The 27332-nt window shown below is 39.6% G+C and overlaps 1 protein-coding gene and 3 pseudogenes across 1 annotated transcript; all 4 read right to left on the bottom strand.

The window, feature by feature from the left end:
• Positions 1-1710: 1710 nt before the first annotated feature.
• Positions 1711-4714, bottom strand: LOC135739723 (trace amine-associated receptor 13c-like; annotated as a pseudogene).
• A 2150-nt stretch (positions 4715-6864) lies between these two features.
• On the bottom strand, positions 6865-14996 carry LOC135746367 (trace amine-associated receptor 13c-like; annotated as a pseudogene).
• Positions 14997-18065: 3069 nt separating this feature from the next.
• LOC135746371 (trace amine-associated receptor 13c-like) lies at positions 18066-19094 on the bottom strand. The gene has a single exon (XM_065265037.1). It carries the CDS (start codon positions 19092-19094, stop codon positions 18066-18068), a length of 1029 nt encoding a protein of 342 aa, XP_065121109.1.
• Positions 19095-24155: 5061 nt separating this feature from the next.
• On the bottom strand, positions 24156-25239 carry LOC135746381 (trace amine-associated receptor 13c-like; annotated as a pseudogene).
• Between the last annotated feature and the right edge of the window lie 2093 nt (positions 25240-27332).

The following is a 27332-nucleotide window of genomic DNA, read 5'->3' as shown; positions in this document are numbered from 1 at the left end:
GTTTGGGTCGGGTCAGCTCACCTCACTTTGGCTTGGTTAGCTTTTCCATCGAGTTTAGTATCACTTCGGAGTGGGAGGGATTATAGGCGTGTCGTTATATTTACGCTGCCGTCTGCTGTGACATCATACACGTGAGAGCGTTGTTGTACATTCCCATACATTCATTTATTTCTCAGTCTGCCACAAAATTAAAATTGGCCACAACAAATAGATGTTTGCACATTGCGTTTATAACTACCTCTGTCTCACATGACAGTTTCTGTTCAAACACCCGACCCGTGGCGTCAGTCGACGGCGCTCCGCTGAGCCTCATTCAAGTTGCATTTAAGCATATATAATGCAGACGTGCACGTCACGAATGTGCCTCCACAAACTGCAAGTCTGGAAAAAACTGTTATGGTGTCCCGGATTCTCAACCTGCGGATGTTTTTCATCGCTAAAAGGGTGTTTGGAAACTTATAGCAGAACACAGATAACAACATGTTTGCTTGAGACAGCGCAAGCTAGCAGTAAGCTAAAGCTAATATTTACATTATAGCGATGATGTGCCGATTCTCTCAGACCAATCAGTGATCTACAGTGTTTTCGCGTCACGTTTGGTATCAGCTCGGGTCGCTTGGAACCCCAACCGAGGTGGTACAAAAAAAGTATCGGGTACTACGAACTGCACCCAATGGAAAAGCTCCCAAAAGTAAGCTGACCCGACCCAAACTAAACTAAACCGTGGGGTACTATGCAATGGAAAAGCGCCATTAGTATGGTGTTCCTAATAATCCTTTAGGTGAGTGTATATATTGGACACGTTATGCACCCAGTGGTCACAGCTTTTCTTTTGTAGCAGAAGTGGGTAATGTGTTAAAGATATAGGAATAATAAATGTACTTGAAATGTCATTAATCTCACCAGGAAAAACCTAAAACCTTGGGACTATATTCCCCAAATCAAATAACATTAATGTATGTTTAAAATGGTTCAGTCAGATTCAAGACTCAAATGATGCAGCTTTTGGGTCAAAAAGGAGAACCCACATGTTGGGTCAAATAAAAAATTTTTTTATATTTGACCCAACAATGGCCCTTTCTGATGCAAAGATCATAATCATGAATTTATAAATGTTGAATGCACTAGTTTTAGTTTAAGTTAATTCATAGATCACCGTTTTTTATTAATGTTAATTTTAAGTCGGATATGATACAGGTATATGATATATTATATGTACATGTATACTGTACTTATGTCTCATATTCATCTTACAAATTTCTTTTCTTCACAGCAAGCCATTACTTATGGAGGGCTCATACATAAACATGATTCACAATCTGACCTTTAATGTCTTATAACTTTTAATATAAAGCATATTGTCTTGATTTATTGAACAAAATCCTTAAATTACCCTTCTTTTGTTTGAACACAAAACCACAAATAAGATGATGGCTGATCAATAATATACACAGCAGGGAAGTAAACAGGCATTTTAATGTATTTATACTGTATTTAGTGTACTACTGTATATTACTGTATATTTCACAAGTCTCTATTGACCATCACCATGGTGTGAATGTGCTGTTCTGTGCTTGTGCATCTCTGTACAGGGTTCCTTAGATAAATGCAATGTGGGCAACATAATCCTAACAACCAGAAAATTGCGTGAGCACAATTAGATTTATACTAATGACAAAAAGCACAGTAAATATACACAGAATTGTTTAACTACACAGATGCAGGCACTATGGTGAAAATGTCCACCAGATTGGATGCAGGGCGAAATATTTTAAGAGTGATGATGTGTTTAAGTGCCTTTCTGAACCAGGGGTAAAAGAAAGCATAGACGAGGGGATTTACACTTGAGTTCATATACATAGTCCATACTATTAAATTGCCAGTGGTTTCAGGAATTATATAAACGGGTATATAGCAAAGCAGATGTATTGCCACAATGATCCCTAATGTGAGAGCGGCTTTGTGCTCAGTTTTCCTTTTCATTGAACCTTCTGTTAGATTGTTTCCTCTTTTCACTAGAGAGTTTATAATTTTTACTTGCTGATGTACAACATAAAATATTTTCATATATAAAGTTATGATTGTGATACAAGGAAACAAGAAAGTAACAAAAAGATCAGTCACTCTCCAGCCAAAACTAATGATAAAGGTACACTCTCCATGACACACACCTAAGCTTTTTAAAGTGCCAGGGTCAAAATATCCATTACTGACTACAATGGCGATCAGATAAGCAGATGAGCAAAACCAGCTGAGACAAATTCCCACAACACTTTTAGTCATAGTTATTTTCTGTGTGTACAGTAAAGGGTAAATCACAGCAATGAAACGATCGAGAGCAATTAAAACTAAATTACCAAGAGATACAGAGAGAAACAGTCCAAGGAAAATTATGAACAGTCCACAGAAAATTTCTCCAAAGTACCAGCACATCTCGATCAGTTTGATGGCCTCTATAGGTATCACAATAAGTCCTACGAACAGGTCAGACACAGCCAGAGAGAGAATGAGCATGTTGGTTGGAGTGTGAAGCTTCTTGAAGTGAGAGATGGAGATGATCACCAGCAGATTCAGAAACACAGTCCATACTGACACCAATGAAAAAAACACATACATGATATTGTATTCATATGTGGGGCGTTTTGTCTTGGTGCATGAAGAGTTAACGGCAGGAAAGCAGTATTGAGTCTCATGATCTTCTGTCTGATAGGCCATGAGTTAAGTCGTCTCCTGTTAAGAGTTTGATCTGATCTTCTTACTGTTCTTTCATTTATATTATGTTTAAATTAGACTGTCCAACCCATTCACCACCCACTCTGATGCTGCATAATGACTTATCTTCTTTTAATTGTTCCAACTAGAGGTCTTCTCAGGTCCAAAAAATATACTTTACCCAAAATGACCCGAATTACTGTTTACCCGAACCCGACTTGCATAAATACTTTTTTCAAAGAAAGACCCGAGTAAATAGACCCGAGTCTGACCCGAACCAGTGCCAATTTTTTTTAACCTGACTGGAACCGAATGGCACCAACGTGTGTGCAGTCTACAGCCCTGCACGCACCAGTAAGACAGAAACAAACCTGGTTGGCCTCGCATCCAATTGGGCCCATTGCTACATTTATTTTCATTTGTTATGTCACAACGACACCAAGGTGTAGTAAACAAAATACAACAAAGCATTCCAGATCCCTCCCCAATTGCTACATTTGGAGTGAATTTTGGTGGGTTAACATAAGCAAGTGTCCAGTCAATCAGATAAGGCTGCTCGGACAACTCTTTTATGGCTGATCAACGTGCCAAAGCGGAAAAGAAGAGGACGTTTTGATTTCCTCACACTATTTCTGCTTCTCATCCTTTCAAACCCCCCTTCGCCATCTCATGAAGGCAGGATGATCGTAAACATTCCTTAAGGAAAAGCATTTTTCAAATTATTGGCTAAACCAAAGGACAAACCTCTACAAACACAGAATAGACAAGCATTTCTATGAAATTAACTCGTGTCTTAAGGTTGATGTATACAGCTTATAGCTGAAATATCAGACAAGTAAACCGACACAGTTTTGCATCCAGTTATGCATATTAAAGTTAACTCAGAGAATCTCCTAAAATGGTCATCGACAGTTTACACTTACATGAAATACAAACTGATTTTAGACAAAACTCATGTTTTCTTTATGTTGTGAATCTCATGTCACGCGTGTGTGTTGTGAGAAGCACTTACATCATACAGTACAGTATACAGCGAATCAGACGTCAATCATAGATGGACTTTCTTCATTCAGTCACGTGTTCACAGTGCTTCTGGAGGTTGCGCACGTTTCTTACGACGAACAGGTCGCACGTATGGTGGGTACACGACGTGTGAAGCTTTGCTTTTAATTAAAAGATTAGGAAATTCATATTCACGTAATCCAACACTCTTTATGTTGTACGTGTTTCTAGACACGAGCAATCCGCATCAGAAAATTCAGTTTTTGCAGCGATCTAAACAATTCATTTAAACTGATTCGCGAAACAATTCAAACAGTTTGACCCGTTTGCGTTGTAAAGATTTGATTCAAAAGACTCATTTACTTGCAACACCCTGTAAGGAATCAACTTAAACGAGTCATTAATTTGCGAATGTGTGTGTGTGACGCGTGAGTGAGAGACGCATGGAAAGGAATTTGAAGCTTAACGTACTTTGCTCTATGAAAGACATTGACAAAGACGAAAACTAAGGACATTTATTATATAATTTTATTTTATTTTAGTTAGTTTTGCCAGTCACACATTACAGTTTTAGTAAGTTACTATTTTTTGTAATGCCTCGTTTTTATTTTATTTCAGTTAACGACAATGTTTTTTCCCACGTAGTTTTAGTTTTTTCGTTCGTTTTCGTTAACAATTATAACCTTGTGTACAGTTTGATGTGGTCAGTCCATTAGTATTAAATACCATCAAATCTGTTCCTTTTCAGCCATTCTGTTGTAGATTTTTTGGTGTGTTTTGGTGTATAAGCTTTGTGTCAGACAGATGACCTCACATCTGACACATTTTAACATTTGAGGATCTATGGATGCAGAGGAGTTTACTGTCGACTCAATGACTGTAAGATGTTTAGGTCCCGTTGCTGCAAACAAGTCCAAATGATCACATCCATCACTGTTACTGACAGTTTGTATGAGGTGTGTTTGGTTTCACCATAGCGATTTGCATTACGGCCAAACATCTCCACCTTTATGTAATAGTCCTATGGTTTGTTCATTTAAATTTGCAAATTTTAGTTGTGCTGCCATGTTCATGTTTAGTTTGGTTTGGCAATCCACATAAAACACTACAAAAACCTAAAAATGAAACCGAATAAATTAAAGGGATCAAACAGGCAGCAGTCATTTGATATCAAGATGTCAATACTGGCTTTGTCATTGTTTACTATTACTAATGTTAGAAAACTTGAATGGTGTTAAAACTCCAAGGACCAATTACAATTGTTATGTTTGCCATGTTGCATGCAGCAGAGCTATTCGTATCATTCATTATAGGTGTGAAATAAACACACAAAACACACTGATGCAACATCTTCACTTCACTGCTGTCAATGGTATTTTACTTTGTTTTGATGATGTAATCTACCAAGTTATTTCTTCACTAAACTTATGGTTTCTTATGGTGAACTTTGCTGCAATGTTACAGCATATTTTAGCTTACGGTCAGATAGAAATGATCAACAGAAATGAAAAGTGATGCCAAGCCATGTGCATTAAAAAGTTGGCAGTGATAAGGTGTTAAATGTTTCAATACATCAATTAAAAAATTCTCTCTGTGGCAGTTTTCAGATATTAACAAATTTCAGAAAGAAAGGTACAGAATGGTACCTTTTCTGTCGCTGGGGTGGTAACCTTAAATGTTCATTATTTAACCTTTGTAGTATACAACACATTGAAATGTTGTATGGTTTGGGGTATAATATAAAAACCCTAGGTACAAAACAGTTAACTGTACCTTTAAAGGTACCAATAGATCCTTAAAGTAGTAATGTACCCCAAAAGGTACACTGTAAAAAAAATCCGTAGAAATTTCAATGTTATTGCAGCTGGGTTGCCGGTAATTTACCGTAGATTTACATTTATGTTATTTACTGGCAAGAGTTTGTTGAAAGTTAAATAAATTTCAAATATTAACAAGTCTTTATCTTTACAGAATAATACTATACAATAACAGCCTCATGCAAAGCATTCTGGGAACCGGAAATCATCATCAACCTTTTTCTGTTTTTTGGTCCAGATTTTGTTTCCCAGAAAGTTTTGCTTGATGCTGTTTTTTAGTTTTACTCTGTAAAGATAAAGACTTGTAAATGTTAAATGTTCATTCAACTTTGAACAAAATGTTGCCAGTAAATAACATAAATGTAAATCTACGGTTAATTACCGGCAACTCAGCTGCAATTTCTACGGAATTTTTTTACAGTGTACAACATTGTATTATATTTAGCGCACCTAAATAAAGGTAACACCCCAGCCAAAAAAGGTACATTTTTGTACATATTCTTGTCAATGCAGATTTTATTGCAAAGTCTAGTTTATGGTGAAAGAGATGAAGACAATCCCAATCTCATCCACATCATGATAAAGCCCTTAAAAGGTACCATGGTTGGATAGTCCTAAAGGTTTTCAAGGTTGGTCTGAAACGTTTTTATATCGGCTAGAAACTGTCTATATAAAATAAGTCTATAACTAGCCTGTTTTAAACAATCATTTCTAGTAATTGCTTGCAACTTCAAAAGAGAAGCAATAGTCCATGATCAATGCATGTGGGATTCTTTAGTTAGGGCCTAGTCATATTAAATGTGGGTATAATGAAAAAGACAAAAAAAATTGTTTACACCACACTTTTGCTTCTGCCTTATGCTGCATTATTTGCTGCACCCTGCCAGTCAAATTTTCTTAAAGATGTATCAAAGAATCAAGAAGTTGCTGAGGAGGATTGCTTATTCAGTTCATCATTATTCAGTTTATGAAATGCATTCAATAATCAACACAAATAACTACAAATAAAATGATGGCTGATCAATACTATACACAGCAGAAAGTAAACAAGTATATTTGTGTATTTATAATGTATTTGGAATGGAAATTATTTAATTGAAACAGGGACAATGCACAATTAAACTTGTTAAAAACAAGGGAAACATGTCTTGAGCCATGTTGTAGCAATAGTTGCTAATTTTCACCTGTGGTCACCTTTAATGTATTGACCATCACCATGGTGTGAATGTGCTGTTCTGTTCAGAAAATTGCATGAGCACAATCACCTATGAAGATTTATTCGAATGACAAAAAGCACAGTAAATCAAACTCAGTGATACACATAATTGTTTAACTACACAGATGCAGGCACTATGGTGAAAATGTCCACAAGATTGGATGCAGGGCGAAATATTTTAAGAGTGATGATGTGTTTAAGTGCCTTTCTGAACCAGGGGTAAAAGAAAGCATAGACGAGGGGATTTACACTTGAGTTCATATACATAGTCCATGATAGGAAACTGGCAGTGGTTTCAGGAATTACTGTACTTCCTGTAAGAAAAAAAATATAAAAGGGTATATAGCAAAGCAGGTGAATTGCCACAATGATGCTTAATGTTAAAGCAGCTTTGTGCTCAGTTTTCCTCTTCACTGAACCTTCTGTTAGATTGTTTCCTCTCTTCACCAGAGAGTTTATAATTTTTACTTGCTGATGTACAACATAAAATATTTTCATATATAAAGTTATGATTGTGATACAAGGAAACAAGAAATTAACAAAGAGATCAGTCAATCTCCAGCCAAAGCTAATATAAAAACTACACTCTCCATAACACACACCTAATCTTTTTAAAGTGTCAGGGTCAAAATATCCATTACTGACTACGATGGTAGTCAGATAAGCAGATGAGCAAAACCAGCTGAGAAAAATTCCCACAAAACTTTTAGTCATAGTTATTTTCTGTGTGTACAGTAAAGGGTAAATCACAGCAATGAAACGATCGAGAGCAATTAAAACTAAATTACTAAGAGATACAGAGAGAAAAAATCCAAGGAAAATTATGAACAGCCCACAGAAAATTTCTCCAAAGTACCAGCAGGTCTCAATCAGTTTGATGGCCTCTATAGGTATCGCAATAAGTCCTATGAACAGGTCGGCCACAGCCAGAGAGAGAATGAGCATGTTGGTTGGAGTGTGAAGCTTCTTGAAGTGAGAGATGGAGATGATCACCAGCAGATTCAGAAACACAGTCCATACTGACAGCAATGAAAAAAACACATACATGATATTGTATTCATGTGTGGAGCGTTTTGTCTTGATGCATGATGAGTTAATGGCAGGAAAGCAGTATTGAGTCTCATGATCTTCTTTCTCATAGCCCATGAGTGAAGTCTCCTCCTGATAGGAGTTTGATCTGATCTCCTTACTGTTCTGTCATTTATATTATGTGTAGATCAGACTGACTCAACCCATTCACCACCCACTCTGATGCTGCATAATGACTTATTTTCTTTTAATAGCACCAACCTCAATCTAATAGTTAAAATATAAATATGTCTGATAATAACAATGCTTTAGGCCTGGATCAGTTTCTGTTATTTACTTTATTTACTTATTTGTTGTTTTACACTAAACTAATTCAAAGGTAATATGAAGTGACATTAATATCTTAAGGTGAACTTTGTATGCTATAAGCCTATTTCACCTCACAGTAACATATAAACGATCAACAGAAAAGAAAAAAAAGGGGTGCCAAAGGGGTGTCCTGTGCATTAAAAAGTTGGGAGTGAGAACGTGTTATCTGTTTCAATACATCAGTTAAAAAACTCTCTCTGTGGCATTTTTCCAATCTTACAATAAGTGCAACATACATAGATACAGTAGATACTGTAATATCACTATTTAATTATTGTTTTTTTTGTTTACACAGGGAAATTGAAGTATCTATAAATTTTTTAAATGATTTTATATAGTTATCCAAAATATTTACTCTTAAATTTCAAATATTGGCATCATACACAGTGCCGCTAAATTTGGTTGTCACTTCAACCTTTAAATGCTTAATCTTATTCGGTACACACACACACTTGAGTAATTTATGAGAGTAAAAACCGCTTTTTCCGACCAAATTAACTTCTGCACGATGCAGGTTGTGACAAATGCATTTACAGAAACTCTGTGTTGTGTTTAATGAACTAAACAACAACTTGTTGTTGATGAAGTACTTGCATCATGGACATGACTGGTAAGTGGAATGGACTGCATTTATATAGCGCTTTTAACAGACCTATGGCCATCCAAAGCGCTTTACAATTAGCCTCACATTCACCCATTCATGCGCACATTCATACACCGATGGCGGTGTCAGCCATGCAAGGCGCCAGCCAGCTCGTCGGGAGCAGCTGGGGTTAGGTGTCTTGCTCAAGGACACTTCGACACTTGGTCCGGTGGAGCCGGGGATTGAACCACCAACCTTCCGGTTTGTAGACAACCTACATGAACCACTGAGCCACTGCCGCCACCTTGCATCATGGACATGACTGGTCTCTCTTCTGATAAAATAAATGTCTAGAAATGTCTTCAGTATAACCAGTGCAGAAAATCACAGAGAAACCACTGTTTGCTAGCATGTGTTGTCCCAAGACACGCATTCCTGCGCATGGCCCGACCCCCTCTTCACGCGTGAGCAGTTTGAGGTAAATCCGGGAATGTTTAAAATTTTGCTCCGAAAAATAAGGTAAGGTGTACCCTTACGTATTTTTTTTCCACATTTTCAACCTCGCCCGATCTTCACCAAATTCAAACCGCGCGTAGAGCGTGCCAGGATTAAGATGGGTGCGCAGGTCCCGAACGCCTAGCTCATTCCTGTGCCGAGATAGAGGCCTGACACGTGCATGTAAAAAGTTTGCCATTGTACGAACAATGGGTCCGTGTAATTTTTTTCCTCTAGAGCCTCAGCAATTTTGACCGCATTACTGCGACCCGGTCGATGCCCGGATCAAGCAAAGGTCACTTTCGCTCATGTACGACATGTACACAAACTCACTGGGGTTTTTTTTAATGGAAAAAGTTGCACATGTCAGGGCCGTAGCTCCACCACGTAACAAGTCACCGCCCGAGACATGCATTCCTACGCATAGCAGTTTGCTGATGCAGAGCAGTTTTGAGGTAAATCCGGGAACGTTTCAAATTTTTCCCCGAAAAAGTAAGGTGTACCCCTTACGTATTTTTTGACCAAATTTTCGACCTTGCCAGATCTTCACCAAATTTGAACTGAGTGTCGAGCGTGCCAAGAGTAACATGGGTGTGCGGGTCCCGACCGCCTAGCTCGTTCTCTGTTGAGAAAAAGAGCCCTGAATATAAGACGTAGCTCCGCTCCCAAGAGAGCCACACCCTTGGACTTCTTGGAAAGTACTATTCCAGGGCTTTCCAACGAACCCACATACTAGTCTCTCCGACCTTATGCAGCCGAGAAAATTAGCTATGAATACAAGCCACCCCCATGTCCCTTGGACCTCCCCTTCCGGAGAAATGCATGTAGCTCCGCCCCCAAGAGGGCCTTGACTTTCTTGTTGGAAAGTTCTAGTCCGGGGCTTTCCAACAAACCCACAGACAAGTCTCTCCGATTTTCCTCGGCCGAGAAAAAGAGCCCTGAATATAAGCCTTTTTTACCCATTTTCACACAAAACAAATGAGACCAAACTCTAAAAGAGCAAAAATCTTGACAAAAAAAATGTCGTAGAGATTTGGGGGTGTGTCATTTGAAAGCTCTCGCCACCCCCTTCAAAATGCCCCCACCCCCAAGTCTCTATGACTCCTCCCCTTCCGGAGATAATCTTTTTTAAAATTCATATTTAAATTACAGTAGCTCTGCCCCTAGGGCCATTGTTGTAAAGGTCTAGTCTGGGGCTTTCCAACGAACCCAGATGCAAGTCTCTCCGACTTCATTTTTCTGGGCCAAGAAATGTCGTAGAGACTTTGAGGTGGTGTCAAAATGTGGTTGCGAGACTTTCACGGCTTTCGAAGCGGCCTTTCTAGGGGCCCCCCGACCGACATATACGAACCGTGAGAATGTGGCTCCAAAAAAAAAATAGTTGTTGAAAAGCTCTGAAAATCACTCAACACGATCCTGTTGATGCCCAAGACCCCTAGACCATGTTGATTGCTATTCAAGCTTCATAACGCCAACTTTTTTCTGAATGTTGCAGGGGTCTGTACTTGGGAGGTCCGTCTGGTGGGACCCCCAAGTGCGCGTGTTCCGAATTTTGACGCAATCCGGACCCGTCACGGAACCTGTTGGTTTAGCGGGAAACTGTCGAGACCCCATGATGCCGGGAAAAGGCCTAAACATGCAAAAATTGGTGTGCGGTCTGGCGGAGGGTCCCAGCACGACATCTCTGAAATCGTGTGCCATCGACGTACGGCGAGGGAGTAGGCTCACGAAAGGTTCTCGGCGGGCAAACTGACGGATTCCTTAGCGGGGCTGTTGGCACTGTGATACCATGTGCATGTCGGGGCTGTGCGCCTTTCGGAGGCCGAGTGACATCATTGACACTTCTCCATTAAACCAATGGGATTTTTCATATTACGTTCGTGTATGTTCATCCCTGCGAACCCGAGACGTGCCGATCTCGAAACAAATGACTGGCAAACGTACAGCCGGTGGGCGTGGAGGGGGTAGGGGGGCTTTGTTAAAGACAGGGTCCCAAATAGGCAAAAACAGACAGGAATGGTGTTTTGGAGGGGTGATCTGCACAAATAATGATCAAATGTACAAATAATGAGTCCGTGCCTGGGGGATTGGGTGCTGGGCGTGGGGGCTCCCCCAGAGGCGTACGTATGGCCGCTATGAGTTTAGGAAGGGAGGGGGGCGTGTTAATGGTGAAGTGACGTTCAGTCATTACACTAATGGTGCATTCACGGGCGGCAAAACGGGCGGCAAAAACTCGTTTTTCCCGCGTAGTTGGACGCTTTAACATTTTGAGTTTACGCGCTTCATTCGCGTGTGAAAGCTGAGACTCTGCTCGCTTTCTGTAATCACGTCACTACTACAGCATGGTTGGTTATTTATTTATTTATTATTTATTTATTTATTGTTTGTTTCGAGCAATATCTATGATACATCACAAAACCAAAACAGCAAAATCAAATGCATACATTGACAATACAGCACGTATTAATCATCATACAGCATCAAACCCTCTATTGCTCGAAAAGGAGTGGGTAGAAGTAGAACTTAAAGTATTGATTATTGATGATTGCGGCAGGGAAATCCGCCAAAGTTCAGATTTTTCAAGCGTTTCACATCGAGAAAAAATGGTACAAGTGGTTGGGACCGCGCTGTTCTGGCAGTCTCGAAGTACCAATCATCTAGTAGTGATGGTTAGGGTGGTGGAGGTTGTGTCCATTCCAAGCCGACAAGCCGAAGTTCAAACTCATGCTGCTCTTTTAGTAAATCACTTTTTACATGTTGCGCTGAGCTGCTGAAGCACGCAGGGGAGAGGCAACACACACTCAACTCAAAAGGAGTAAAATATAGAGGTGGAATTTAAGTCCAACCAACCTCAGACAAACAAAGGTTCTAGAGCAGTTAGATAGCTTCTCAGTTGCAGATTATTGCCAGCTTTCAAACCGAAAAAAGTTTTTTGGTACTGCACCTACCACTCGTTAAATACTTGCAAGGTGGGGCGGCGCCTGCAGATGCAAATACCTGCATGCCAAGTTCATTGGCACTTTAGTAGCTTCTCGAAGTAGATTGGTCTCACGAAGCTGTTCACGATGTGACGTTGTAGTGACCGAATGAAAGGGAACAATAGTTTACACCACACTTTTGCTTCTGCGTTATGTTGCATTATTGCTGCACCCTGCAAGTCTAATTTTCTTAAAGCTTTATCCAAGAATCAAGAAGTTGCTAAAGAGGATTGCTTATCTAAAGTTTGTCAGTGTTTAATAAACTTCATGACAATTGTGGATGGCATTTATGAAATGTAATCAATAATGAATGATGAATTACATTACCCCTGTTTAAAATGTTGCTGTTTGTGGACTTGGAAGCACCCGTACTTCTGACAGGGCCTCAAAAACCACAAATAAGATGATGGCTGATCAATAATATACACAGCAGAAAAGTAAACAGGTGTTTTTGTGTGTTTATAGTGTATTGTAAATGGACCATCACCATGGTGTAAATGTACCAGTGGCGGCTTGTGACTGCTCATCCGAGGAGGCGCTTATTCAAAATATGTGTTCGGAGTGTCATGTGTGTTGCTTGTGTTTTCAAAAAATGTGTTTGTTGCTTCATGTGAAGCATGTGCATAATGTGTTTTGTTAAAGTAAGTGCCTGCTGCACACGCGTCAAAACCGTTTATGATAAAAGAGCTCACAAAATACACGCAAGACACGCAGTCACTCTCCAGCCAAAATTTATGATAAAGGTACACTCTCCATAACACACACCTAATCTTTTTAAAGTGTCAGGATCAAAATATCCATTACTGACTACAATGGCAACCAGATAAGCAGATGAGCAAAACCAGCTGAGAAAAATTCCCACAAAACTTTTAGTCATAGTTATTTTCTGTGTGTACAGTAAAGGGTAAATCACAGCAATGAAACGATCGACAGCAATTAAAACTAAATTACCAAGAGATACAGAGAGAAACAGTCCACAGAAAATTTCTCCAAAGTACCAGCACATCTCGATCAGTTTGATGGCCTCTACAGGTATCACAATAAGTCCCACAAGCAGGTTGGCCACAGCCAGAGAGAGAATGAGCATGTTGGTTGGAGTGTGAAGCTTCTTAAAGTGAGAGATGGAGATGATCACCATCAGATTTAGAAACACAGTCCATACTGACAGCAATGAAAAAAACACATACATGATATTGTATTCATGTCTGGAGCGTTTTGTCTTGATGCATGATGAGTTAATGTCAGGAAAGCAGTATTGAGTCTCATGATCTTCTGTCTCATAGTCCATGAGTAAAGTCTCTTCCTGATAGGAGTTTGATCTGATCTCCTTACTGTTCTCTCATTTATATTATGTCTAGATCAGACTGACCAACCCATTTACCACCCACTCTGATGCTTATTTTTAGCTTATTATTTCTTTTAATAGCTCCAACCTCAATCTAATACTTATAAAAATATGTGTGATAATAACAATGCTTTAGGCATGAACCAGTTTATGTTATTTACTCTATCTACTTATTTTTTGTTGTTTTCATCTCCGAGGGACACATCATCAGTAGTACACCTCAGGCTTCATTGGATGTTTCAGCCATTATAACCACCATTCAGCCATTCAGCCACATCATCTCCTCTACAACTAATGATGTCAGAGATTTACGCAATCTGAATTGTGGTGTACAGTATGATGTGGTCAGCCATTAGTATTCAATAGCATCAAATATTGCTATTCTTTTCCTTTTCAGCCATTCTGTTGTTGATTTTTTGGTGTGTTTAGGTTCCTGTTGCTTGAACCTATTTTCATAAGCTTTGTTTCAGACAGATGACCTCACATTTTAACATTTGGGTATCTAGACTACTTCGGTATGTAGAGAAGTTCACGATGGACTCAATGACTGTAAGATGTACAGGTTTTGTAGCTGCAAAACAAGTCCAAATCATCACACCTCCATTACTGTGCTTGACTGTTGATATGAGGTGTGTTTGGTTTCATAGGTATCAAACAGGCAGCTGTCATTTGATACCAAGATGTCAATACAGGCTTTGTCATTGACAAGTTTGAGTCTTTAGCATCAATCCACTGCAGATCAACTTGCAGGTCCATATGGGGGCAAAGGTAGACAAGTGGAGGTCCACTTCTCTGGAGCATGGTCAGCTTCGAGGGGCCTTTGACTGGAAGATGCTAGTGGTTGTTGGTTGGCGGCTTATTTTTCCTACAGAGATTACCATCGCCAAACTTAGGCCTGACATAGTTCTCTGGTCCCCCTCTCTGAAGAAGGTCTTCATTATCAAACTCACTGTACCCTGGGAGGACTCAGTAGACAAGGCATACAAGGGTAAAACAACTACGCTATATTGAGCTAGCTGATGAAGCACAAGATTGCGGATGGAAAACTGAAGTCCATCCAGTACAGGTGGAGTGCAGGGGGTTTGTGGCAGTGTCTACCACCAGACTGCTTGGAGACCTGGGAATCAGAGGCCAGAGCCTGCGCCAGGCCTTTAAAGCACTGTCAGAGACAACTGAAAGAAGCAGCCAGTGGCTGTGGATAAAGAGACAAGACTCTTGCTGGGCTCTGAATTGATTGGGTAATTGCGGGGATACACTGCAGGGATTTGAACACCCTCGTAGGCCTTTCTCAACCGAGGATGTCTAGTTATAATGGCTGAAACATCCAATGAAGCCTGAGGTGTACTACTGACAATGTGTCCCTCGGACCACCCATCAAGGGAGGATGTCCATCCCAAAACTCCACAGTGATAACCACACTGCAAAGGTCAAGTACATTCTCCTGGTACATGTGTACAATTAAAGGATATATTACATCTCATCCTGTCTTTTTGAAAAATAGGTGTGGTGTGTAGATTTGACAATCTAGTGACAGTGAACAACTTGTTGGTAATGAAGTACTTACACATGCATCATGGACATGACAGGTCTCTCTTCTAATAAAATAAATGTTTAGAAAAGTCTTCTGTATGCCCATTGCAAAAAAATTACAGAGGAACCATTGTTTGCTTGCATGTGTTGTCCGATCATGCACATAAAAAACAGCAAATATGAAAAATCCCATGATAAACCAAAATAAATCCAAAAGCCTCAAAGACAAAAAGATTGGGACTGGCACCTTCACACTTAACCTAATAACATCAAAAAGTTGATCATTTCATAAGCCAAGGCCAAAAACGGTTAAGCGCCAAAACGGTATGTAAGCCCAAAGAAGATGTGGACATGGCAACACTGAGAGACAGTGCTGAGAGAAGCAGCCTCACAAATGTGAACAACACACAATGCCAAGACGAAGGTTTATTAAAATTGCAAAACATAATGTTGTAATATTATTCTGGTCAAAGCTGTGAATGGTAACCGCAGAGAGCGTTGCTATGGTTACCTCTGTGTCAATCATCACATTTTTGGGAGTTCACATTTCAATTTGGTTGTCAGTCTCGAAACTTTGAAACGTGTACGGGGCCATACATTATAAGATTTCATTAAGCTAAAGAGTCTATGGGCTCTATTTTAACGATCTGAAACGCAAGTGCGAAGCGCAAAGCGCAAGTGACTTTGTGGGCGGATCTTGGGCGCTGTTGCTATTTTCCCGACGGGAGAAATAACTCTTGCGCCAGGCGCAAATCAATAAGGGGTTGGTCTGAAGTAGGTTCATTATTCATAGGTGTGGTTTGGGTGTAACGTCAAATAAACCAATCAGAACGTCATCCAACATTCCCTTTAAACGCAAAGGCGCAAGTTCCATGGCGGGTTTCTATTATTATGACAGATTTACCAGGCGCACGCCAGGAGCCGTTCACAGCCGAGGAGACCGACGTTCTTGTAAGAGCAGTCAAAGACAGAGAAGTTGTTTTGTATGGGGATAGGAGAAATCCGCCCAAATCAGCGTCGGTTAAACAGGCGTGAGAGGAAATAGCCACAATTGTCTCATCAGCTGGCATCCCCATCGTTGCGCCAAGCGCTACAATGATGTCAGGAGACGGGGGAATCCCAAGCTTGCCAGCATAAATCGGGCACGCCGTGTAACGGGAGGTGAATCTGCCTCTACACATGACCTGACGCCAGCAGAGGACATCGCTGCGTCCACCCTCACTGCTGAAAGGGTTTGGGGGCTTTGAAATAGCACCAAAGAAACGCAAGCAAGGTCCAACCCCAAAGTACTCTTACAAATCAAGTTCATATACACATTAAGGTTTCTTATGAAAACATTTTAATTATAATTTACATAAAATAAACATAATACAGCCACACAACAAACTTATGAAAATATTTTAATCATTATTTGCATGATAATTTTTTAACGCAGCCTCACAATAAATAAAAACTATCACCACAATGCTCACCACTATGATTCCCCTTATCTCATGTGTTAATATTTTTTATTGTAACAATTTATGATTTGCAAATATAACTGTTGCATCTGTGTAGATTAGATAAGCAAAGTGTGTGCGCATTTTGCACGCTATACATTATGGTCAAGCATGCGCCCTTAAAATAGCATAATGAACCACGCGCAACGCACCACTGACTTTAGACTAGTTTTTTTGGTCAGTGGCGCAATTGTTTTTTGAAACTGCAAAATAGTATCATGCATGGTTTGCGCCGGAACACGCCTCCTTTTTTGCGCTGAACCGCCCAGGGAGCCAAGTTCATTCCCTAGTTTGCCGACGTGCGTCTGTGGAGGGAAAAACCCGCTGTGCGCCGGTGCAAAATAAGAAAGATACATGCGTCACTGACAAAGTCAATTGCGCTGGGTGCAAGATAGGGCCCTATGTCTCATTTGCCATCTTTCTTTGGTAAATCGAGAGCTTCATCTAAAGTTGAAAATGTGTATTTTGTGATTGAGCATTAAAAGGACAGCACACAGATTAAAAGTCTTTGTTGGTTTAAATGACACCATAAGTATCTTATGAACACCAACGAAAGCAATGGCATTTTAAATATTAAGAGGATAGAAGATATCGGGCTAATGCTTAAGCCTTCTTGGCCTAAATATAAATTGATTAAAAACATCTCAATGCATTTTATAATTCATCACACATTTCTTTTAAAGCACAGGTGTTTTGTAAAAGGGAATACTCTTCTTGTCCTAGGTACAAACGAGTTAACAGTACCTTTACACAAAAGATCCTTAAGGTAGTAATGTACCCAAAAAGGTACAACATTGTATTATATTTAGTATACCTGGTTAGGGTACAACCTCAGCGACAGAAAAGGTACATTTTTGTACCTATATTCCTGACAATGCAGATATTGTTGCAAAGTCTAGTTCATGGTGAAAGAGATAAAGACAATCCCAATCTCATCCGCATCAATATCTCTAAAGAAGAGGTCTTCAACATTTTTAGGCCAAGGACCCCTTAATGGATAGAGAGGAGGAGCAGGGACCTCCAGTACATGTATCACATCAAATTATGGATTTACATACTTTCTTAGGTTACAAAGATATTAAAATTAAGATTTTTTGTATACACAAATTAACATACTACATAACATTTTAAATTTACTGACTATATTAAAACGAAGGTTCCCAAATTTTAATCAAGTTTTATATCATTTTATATGTGAATCATCATTTCAATCAAGTTTTTATCATTTCTATTATTAGACGTTTAATGCATTTTTGTTGCAGAAATGTAAACAGGTGTTTTGTGTATTTATATTGTATTTAGTGTATTGACCATCACCGTGGTGTGATTGTGCTGTTCTGTGCTTATGCATCTCTGTAGGGTACTTTAGATAAATGTAATGTGGGCAACATAATCTTAACAACTAGAAAATTGCATGAGCACAATCACTTATGAAGATGAATAACAAAAAGCACATTAAATTAAACTTAGTGATACACAGAATTGTTTAACTACACAGATGCAGGCACTGTGGTAAAAATGTCCACCAGACTGGATGCAGGGCGAAATATTTTAAGAGTGATGATGTGTTTAAGTGCCTTTCTGAACCAGGGGTAAAAGAAAGCATAGACGAGGGGATTTACACTTGAGTTCATATACATAGTCCATGTTAGAAAATTGGCAGTGGTTTCAGGAATAACTGTATTTCCTGTGAGAGAAAAAATATAAACGGGTATATAGCAAAGCAGGTGAATTGCCACAATGATGCCTAATGTTAAAGCAGCTTTGTGCTCAGTTTTCCTTTTTACTGAACCTTCTGTTAGATGTTTTCCTCTTTTTACCAGAGAGTTTATAATTTTTACTTGCTGATGTACAACATAAAATATTTTCATATATAAAATTATGATTGTGATACAAGGAAACAAGAAAGTAACAAAAAGATCTATCAATCTCCAACCAAAACTAATAATAAAGGTACACTCTCCATAACACACACCTAAGCTTTTTAAGGTGTTAGGGTCAAAATATCCATTACCGACCACAAAGGAAGTGTTGTAAGCTGATGAGTAAAACCAGCTGAGAAAAACAGCCACTAAACTTTTAGTCATGGTTATTTTCTGTGTGTACAGTAAAGGGTAATTCACAGCAATTAATCGATCGAGAGCAATTAAAACTGAAGTACTAAGAGATAAAGAAAGAAACAGTCCAAGGAAAATTACAAACAGTCCACAGAAAATGTCTCCAAAGTACCAGCACATCTCGATCAGTTTGATGGCCTCTATAGGTATCGCAATAAGTCCTATGAACAGGTCAGACACAGCCAGAGAGAGAATGAGCATGTTGGTTGGAGTGTGAAGCTTCTTAAAGTGTGAGATGGAGATGATCACCAGCAGATTCATAAACACAGTCCATACTGACAGCAATGAAAAAAACACATACATGATATTGTATTCATATGTGGAGCGTTTTGTCTTGATGCATGATGAGTTAATGGCAGGAAAGCAGTATTGAGTCTCATGATCTTCTGTCTTATAGGCCATGAGTAAAGTCTCATCCTGGTAAGAGTTTGATCTTCTTACTGTTCTGTCATTTATATAATGTCTAGATCAGACTGACTCAACCCATTCACCACCCACTCTGATGCTGCATAATAACTTTTTTTAAAATAATTAAAAGCTCAATTGAATACGTTCAAAGTTTTTGTTGTTGTTTTATTAAGTAGCTTAAAGTTATGCAAGTGTAAAAATATGACCTAATCAATACCTCTATATTTATTTTTGATCATTTCATTTACAATGGAATGAGAGATTAAAGCAATCTAAATCGTGGTGTGCAGTATGATGTGGCCAGTCCATTAATATTAAATAGCATCAAATCTTGATTCTTTTCCTTTTCAGCCATTCTGTTGTTGATTTTTTGGTGTGTTTGGGGTCCTGTTGCATGAGCCTATTTTGTATAAGCTTTGTGTCAAACAGATGACCTCACATTTGACACATTGAGGATCTAGACTACTTCGGTATGCAGAGGAGTTTACAGTTAACTCAATGACTGTAAGCTGTCCAGGTTCTGTAGCTGCAAAACAAGTCCAAATCATTATGCATCCATCAATGGGCTTGACCATTGGAATGAGCAGTGATTGGTTTCACCATAGCGCTGTGCATTACGGTCAAACATCTCGACCTTTGTATAATAGTCCTGTGGTTTGTTCATGCAACTTTGCAAATCTTAGTTGTGCTGCAATGTTCATGTTTAGAGAGAAGTGGTTTGGCAACCCTACCAAACAACCCATTCTTTCAGTCTTTTCTAAGTGTACTGTCATGAACTTTAATATGCTAACTGAGGCCTGAGTTGTACCTCTTGGAAATGAATTTGGGGTGAATTTGCTAGGTCATCCACTCCTGGAAGAATGACAACTGCCTTGAATGATTTTTACTTGAGAATAATGGACTGACGGACTTCAGACTGTTTGGAAATGTTTGGCCTTTGATGTGCAGCAACAATTGCTTCTCAAAAGATCATTGCATTGTTTTACACAATGATACACATTGGAAAAAAAACTCTTCAATAACCTAAAAATGAAAACGAATAAAATTAAAGGGATCAAACAGGCAGCTGTCATTTGATATCAAGATGTCAATACAGGCTTTGTCATTGTTTGTTTACTATTACTAATGTTAGAAAACTTAAATGGTGTTAAAACTCCAAGGACCAATTACCATTGTTATGTTTGCCATGTTGGGTGCATGTTTGGAGCAGAGGTCTAAACTATTTGTGTCATTCATTATATGTGTGAAATAAACACACACACAAAACAAACTGATGCAACAGCTTCACCTCACTGGTGTCAATTGTACTTTGTACACAGTAACGTCTCGGTTCTGTATGTAACCCTCTTTCCCTGATGGAAGAGAACGGAAACGTCACGTCGTGACCGACAAATTGGGAATCCCAACTAAAGCACCACTGAACATGACCCTTCCTCCTGTGCCTGTGTAAATCTTCTGTCTAGATCTGCAGAGGCGGAACTTGGGCTTACTGCACAAGGGCAGTCACTACTTGTTTCATTACAGGTTACAGTGAATACATCCGATAAAAGACTGACAACCTATGCTCCGCAACATTGGCCGCCAAACGGTGGGAGAGTCTCAACTTTTTGTAAAGTGTCAATAAGACTAAATGCACTCCATAATGGCACTATTGTGTATCACCAAAACGGTGCTGCAAGCCGACACAAGGTTTAACCAGTTTGAGGAGAGAACACGAGAAGTAACCGGCTCAACACGTACACTATAGAATCTACTAAATGTGTCAGCCAGCAGCTATGCAGGTGTCTGTCTGCGAGGAACCACAAGCTAATGCCCAAGATGATGCAACACTTCTCGTAGAGTGAGCTTTTAAATTAAATGGGCATGGGGTGCCCTGCAGTTGCTAAGCAAGGCGATGGCGTCCACAATCCAGTGGGACATCCTCTGCTTGGTGACAGCTTTTCCTTTCTGCTGGCAACTGTAACAGACAAAGAGCTGATCTGAGGTCCTAAAGCTTTGTTTTTTGATTTGTTTTTTCCTAACCCCAAAATGGCTGGTAGAAATCTGAAAAAAAGATAAACCAAAGCTTGGGTCTTAGGAGGTTAATGTTATACTAGAGACAGCAGGTCCAAACTGAAGGCACGAATCGCCAACCAAAAATGCATGGAGGTCAATCCAACCAGAATCAGTGTCTTTATTGTGAGAAACTTGATTCTCACGGACGGCAGAGGCTCAAAGGGAGCGTCCTGTAAGGCTTTCAGCACCATGGACAGCTCCTATGGAGGAACAGAGTGGGGTCGCGAGGGATTGAACTGTCAAGCACCCCTTAAAAATCGAATAACCAGGTCGTGCAGACCCACTGACCTACTGTTTATCTGGGTATGGTATGAGGATAATCCAGCAATGTCTACTTTAATGGTGGAGGGTGACAGGCTACCATCCAAGCAATGCTGGAGATAAGAAAGCACAACACATCTGGCATTCTCTGGGTTTTTACGTTAAGAAGAACACATTTGATGAACAGGTTCCATTTCAGCGTATAAGTGTGTCTTATGGACGGCGCTCGTGGTGCAGAAATAGTGTTAGATACCGTATGCGGTAAGTCATTTAGAAGGTCCTTCCTCAAGGGAATATGCCAGGGGGGACTGTCATGAGAAACATGAGTTCTGGGAACCAGTTTCTGGTGGTCCAGTAAGGAGCAACAAGTAAAATGCGCTCCTCATCCTCCTTGACTTTGCACAGTGTCTGTACAAGAAGGCTCACTGGGGGAAACGCATACTTGCGCAAACCCTGTGGCCAGAACAGATGTGTACCAGTGCATCCACGGCGAGTGTTCCCTCGATCTGTTCCTGGCCAAAACATCTCCAAATCAGCTGAACCAACTGGGGGTGGAGTGCCATCCGCCGGGGCGCGCTGCTCGTGAAAGCCCATCTGCTTCTTCATTGAGCGATCCTGGAATGTGAATAGCACAAAGAGACCTCAGATTCTTCTTACTCCATAGGAGGAGGTGACAGGCGAGATCTGAGAGGTGACGAGAGTGTCACCTCTTGACTGTTGATATGCACAACAGTCGCAGTATTGTCGGTGCAAACTAATACATCCTTTTCTCTAAGCTCTTGAACGAGACGAACGAGTGCAAGATATACAGCCCACAACTTGAGCCAGTTGATTCCATCCACACCCCGGAGACTGTAAGCCATTGTACGGGGCACCCCACCCCATGGCGAAGGCATTTGTCCACACTATGGCATGCCTGGAGACCTGTTTTGGGGATACACCAGCATGGAGAAACAATGGGTCTGAGCACGGAGTGAAAGTGAGACGGCACGCAGGTGTAATGGTTACACTGTACAGACCACTGTGCCACACCCTCCTCGGGACTCAACTGTGAAACCAACGCTCATATGGAGCAGCCTGAGCGGTGTCATGGCAGTTGCTGCCACCGTATTTTCCAGGAGCCTCTTAAAATTAAAGTGGGACCGCTGTTTTGCCTTTGAACGTATTCAAACAAGTCAGTATCGACGGTATCCTCGCTTCTGTATCATAACAGCACAGGCTCGTTGCTACGATACACAAAGGCCGTTTCTCAATCCAAACCTTGCAGCCTGCGGAGGTCGCATATGCAGGCTGCATACGTCATCAAGCCTGGCTTATTTAAGTTAACTGAGCATTTAATTCGCAAGCCATACGCATATTACAAAAATTTACGATTAACTAAGAATAAGAATAAACTTTATAATTGTTAATATTTTGAAATAAAACAGTCTTGATGACGTATGCAGTGTAAAAATGCGACCTCCAGAGGCTGCAGTCTTCGGATTGGGAAACGGCCAGAGACTCACAGTGAATTGAAGACCAATTGAAATTGCTCGTTTTCCGTACAAAAGAAACAATGCATTTTTTTTTCTCGCACTGAGGTGAAATGGCGGAAAGAAGCAAGCAAAGTAATTTTGATCTCACTTCTCACATACTCTCCTAATTCCTACTTACTTTATTTTTAACTTAGACCTACCCAGACTTTTGTTAAATCTCCAGGGCACGGTTGCACAAACACCTGAATTGATGTTATGAACCAAATATTACTGCAGTAACAAACCACTGTTTCCACATTGCTAATTCACAACGCATGCTTCAGTGTACAATGAAGTGAAATGTGCAAAACTTTGTCCAAAATAATACTGATAAAAGTGTGTGTTTATATTACAGTTTTTCTCAGTCTCATTTTCTCATTGCTTGGAAAGATTGAGATCTAGTTAATCAGTATAACATAGACACCTGTAGACATGAAGTGGCAGCTTCAGCCATTTGCAGCTATGAAAAGTTTGGCATTTAGGTTTTGGCTGAGCCTGCTAGCCAGCCAATAACTTCATCAACCAGCCATTATTATCAAAACAAATGGCTTCAGGCTCTATGTATAACAGATGCAAAGAACAGAAAAACAGCAGTTATGTCCCTACTGTGGCTACATCAGCTTAGTTGAGTCTTACTAACAAATAATGTGACATTCTGTACTTTTGTCTCATATTCACCTTTCAATGACTTTCTCGACTTCACAGCAAACAGAGCAATTTTGCCTTTTTTGTCCCAATACTTATAATACTTATGGAGGGCACTGTATATACAGTGTATACATACATACACACATACATACATACATACATACAGTATGTATATATGTTTGTGTGTGTGTCTTATGGCTTTTATTAACTGTTACATTCTATCTTTACAAAATATTAAGGCATATTTTCTTATGTAAAAAAAAAAATAATTGAAGTACCCTTCTTTTGTTTGAACACAAACTACAAATAAGATGATGGCTGATCAATAATATACATAGCAGAAAAGTAAACATGTGTTTTTGTGTATTTATAGTGTATTTGATGTATTGTGTATTGACCATTACCATGGTGTGAATGTGCTGTTCTTTGCTTATGCATCTCTGTAGGGTACTTTAGATAAATGTAATGTGGGCAACATAATCTTAACAACTAGAAAATTGCATGAGCACAATCACTTATGAAGATGAATAACAAAAAGCACAGTAAATTAAACTTAGTGATACACAGAATTGTTTAACTACACAGATGCAGGCACTGTGGTAAAAATGTCCACCAGACTGGATGCAGGGCGAAATATTTTAAGAGTGATGATGTGTTTTAGGGCCTTTCTGAACCAGGGGTAAAAGAAAGCATAGACGAGGGGATTTACACTTGAGTTCATATACATAGTCCATGATAGGAAATTTGCAGTGGTTTCAGGAAGTACTGTACTTCCTGTGAGAGAAAAAATATAAATGGGTATATAGCAAAGCAGGTGAATTGCCACAATGATGCCTAATGTTAAAGCGGCTTTGTGCTCAGTTTTCCTTTTCGCTGAACCTTCTGTTAGATCGTTTCCTCTCTTCACCAGAGAGTTTATAATTTTAACTTGCTGATGTACGACATAAAATATTTTCATATATAACGTTATGATTGTGATACAAGGAAACAAGAAATTAACCAAGAGATCAGTTACTCTCCAGCCAAAACTAATTTAAAAACTACACTCTCCATAACACACACCTAAGCTTTTTAAAGTTTCAGGGTCAAAATATCCATTACTGACCACCATGGCAGTCAAATAAGCTGATACGCAAAACCAGCTGAGAAAAATTCCCACTAAACTTTTAGTCATGGTTATTTTCTGTGTGTACAGTAAAGGCTGAATCACAGCAATGAAACGATCGAGAGCAATTAAAACTAAATTACTAAGAGATACAGAAACAAACAGTCCAAGGAAAATTATAGAGAGTCCACAAAATATTTCTCCAAAGTACCAGCACATCTCGATCAGTTTGATGGCCTCTACAGGTATCACAATAAGTCCTACGAGCAGGTCGGCCACAGCCAGAGAGAGAATGAGCATGTTGGTTGGAGTGTGAAGCTTCTTAAAGTGAGAGATGGAGATGATCACCAACAGATTCAGAAACACAGTCCATACTGACAGCAATGAAAAAAACACATACATGATATTGTATTCATGTGTGGAGCGTTTTGTCTTGATGCATGATGAGTTAATGGCAGGAAAGCAGTATTGAGTCTCATGATCTTCTGTCTGATAGGCCATGAGTGAAGTCTCCTCCTGATAGGAGTTTGATCTGATCTCCGTTCTGTTCTGTCATTTATATTATGTCTAGATCAGCCTGACTCAACCCATTCACCACAAACTCTGATGCTGCATAATGACTTATTTTCTTTTAATAGCTCCAACCTCAATCTAATACTTATAAAAATATGTGTGATAAAAAATGCTTTAGGCCTGGATCGGTTTCTGTTATTTACTGTATCTACTTATTTGTTGTTGTTTTATCAAGTAGCTTAAATATATGTACGTTTGAAACTAAGGTCTAATTAATATTTTTTTGTTTATTTTAAGAACATCGCATCTACACCGTATGAAGTCAGATTTACGCAATCGGAATTTTGGTGTAAAGTATGATGTGGTCAGTCCATTAGTATTAAATAGCATCAAATCTTGATTCTTTTCCTTTTCAGCCATTCTGTTGTAGATTTTCTGGTGTGTTTGGGGTCCTGTTACATGAACCTATTTTGTATCAATCAATCAATCAATCAATCAATCAACTTTATTTCTATAGCACATTTTGCCAACAAGAACAGTCTCCAAAGTGCTGTACAAAATACAATAAAAAAGCACACAAGTACAAAACCACAATCATTTAAAATAAATAAAAAACAAAACAAAATAATAAAAGACACAGGACCACATAACTCACGCAGTGTTAAAAGCCAAGGAATAAAAGTGGGTCTTAAAACGAGACTTAAAACATTCAACTGTGGGGGCCGCATGGACCAGAGGAGGCAGAGTGTCCACAATCTTGAGCCAACTACAGAAAAGGCCCGGTCCCCCCTGGATTTGAGTCTGGATTTAGGAACCACGAGCTGGAACTGGCCGTTTGACCTCAGTGAACGTGCTGGTGTATAAATTTGGATGAGGTGATGTACTGAGGGGCCAGTCCACTCAGTGCTTTAAAACGAACAATAAAATCTTAAAATCGATTGGAAATCGAACAGGAAGCCAGTGCAATGAGACGAGGATGGGGGTGATGTGTTCACGCTTTTTGGTTCCTGTTAAAAGTCTAGCCGCAGAGTTCTGGACTAACTGTAAGCGCAAAAGTGCATTTTGGGATATTCCAGTATAAAGTGAATTGCAGTAGTCCAGACTGTATAAGCTTTGTATCACACTGAGGATCTAGACTACTTCGGTATGCAGAGGAGTTTACAGTTGACTCAATGACTGTAAGCTGTCCAGGTTCTGTAGCTTCAAAACAAGTCCAAATTGTTACGCCTCCACCACTGTGCTTGACAGTTGGTATGAGCCTTTGATGTGCAGCAACAATTGCTTTTCAAAAGATCCTTGCATTGTGTTAAATACACACTGAAAAAACTATACAAAAACCGAAAAATGAAACCGAAAAAAAAGGGATCTAACAGGCAGCTGTCATTTGATACCAAGATGTCAATACAGGCTTTGTGATTCACAAGTTTGAGCCTCTCTTTAGGAAGTCGTGTGTGGTGTGTAGATTTGACAAACACAGTGACTTCATTATCTTTATCATAAGTTTGTTTACTATTACTAATGTTAGAAAAGTTAAATGGTGTTAAAACTCCAAGGATCAATTACTATTGTTATGTTTGCCATGTTTGCAGCAGAGGTCTGAACTATTTGTATCATTCATTACAAGTGTAAAATAAACACACAAAACACACTGATGCAACAGCTTCACCTCACTGGCGTCAATTGTATTTTACTTTGTTTTGATGATGTAATCTACCAAGTTATTTCTTCACTAAACTAATCCAAAAGCCATATGAAATGCCATTGATGTCTTAAAAGCTAAACTTTTCGGCAATGTTGTATGCTGTATGCATATTTCACCACACAGTTACATCTCGGTTACTTATGTAACCCTCGTTCCCTGAAGGAAGGGAATGGAGACGTCACGTCGTGACCGACAAATTGGGAGCGCGCATCGCCACACCAGTCTACTTCGAGAAGCTTACTGGGCTTACTGCAGAAGGCCGGTCACTACTTGTTTCTTCACCCTTGATAGTGAACTAGGCAAACTGGAAAGAGAACCCATCTAGGCGGAACTAGGAACCTGCTGAAACCACCCCTTAAGAAAGTTTCATTGGGTCCCATAATTTATATGGAACAACCGACGTTCCCATATATATAATTCTCTGAGTGATAACA

The sequence above is a fragment of the Paramisgurnus dabryanus genome, chromosome 10 (assembly GCF_030506205.2).
Source record: "Paramisgurnus dabryanus chromosome 10, PD_genome_1.1, whole genome shotgun sequence".
Lineage (NCBI taxonomy): Eukaryota > Metazoa > Chordata > Actinopteri > Cypriniformes > Cobitidae > Paramisgurnus > Paramisgurnus dabryanus.
The sequence above is the reverse complement of the archived record's forward strand: the minus strand, read 5'-3'. Positions and strand labels throughout refer to the sequence as shown.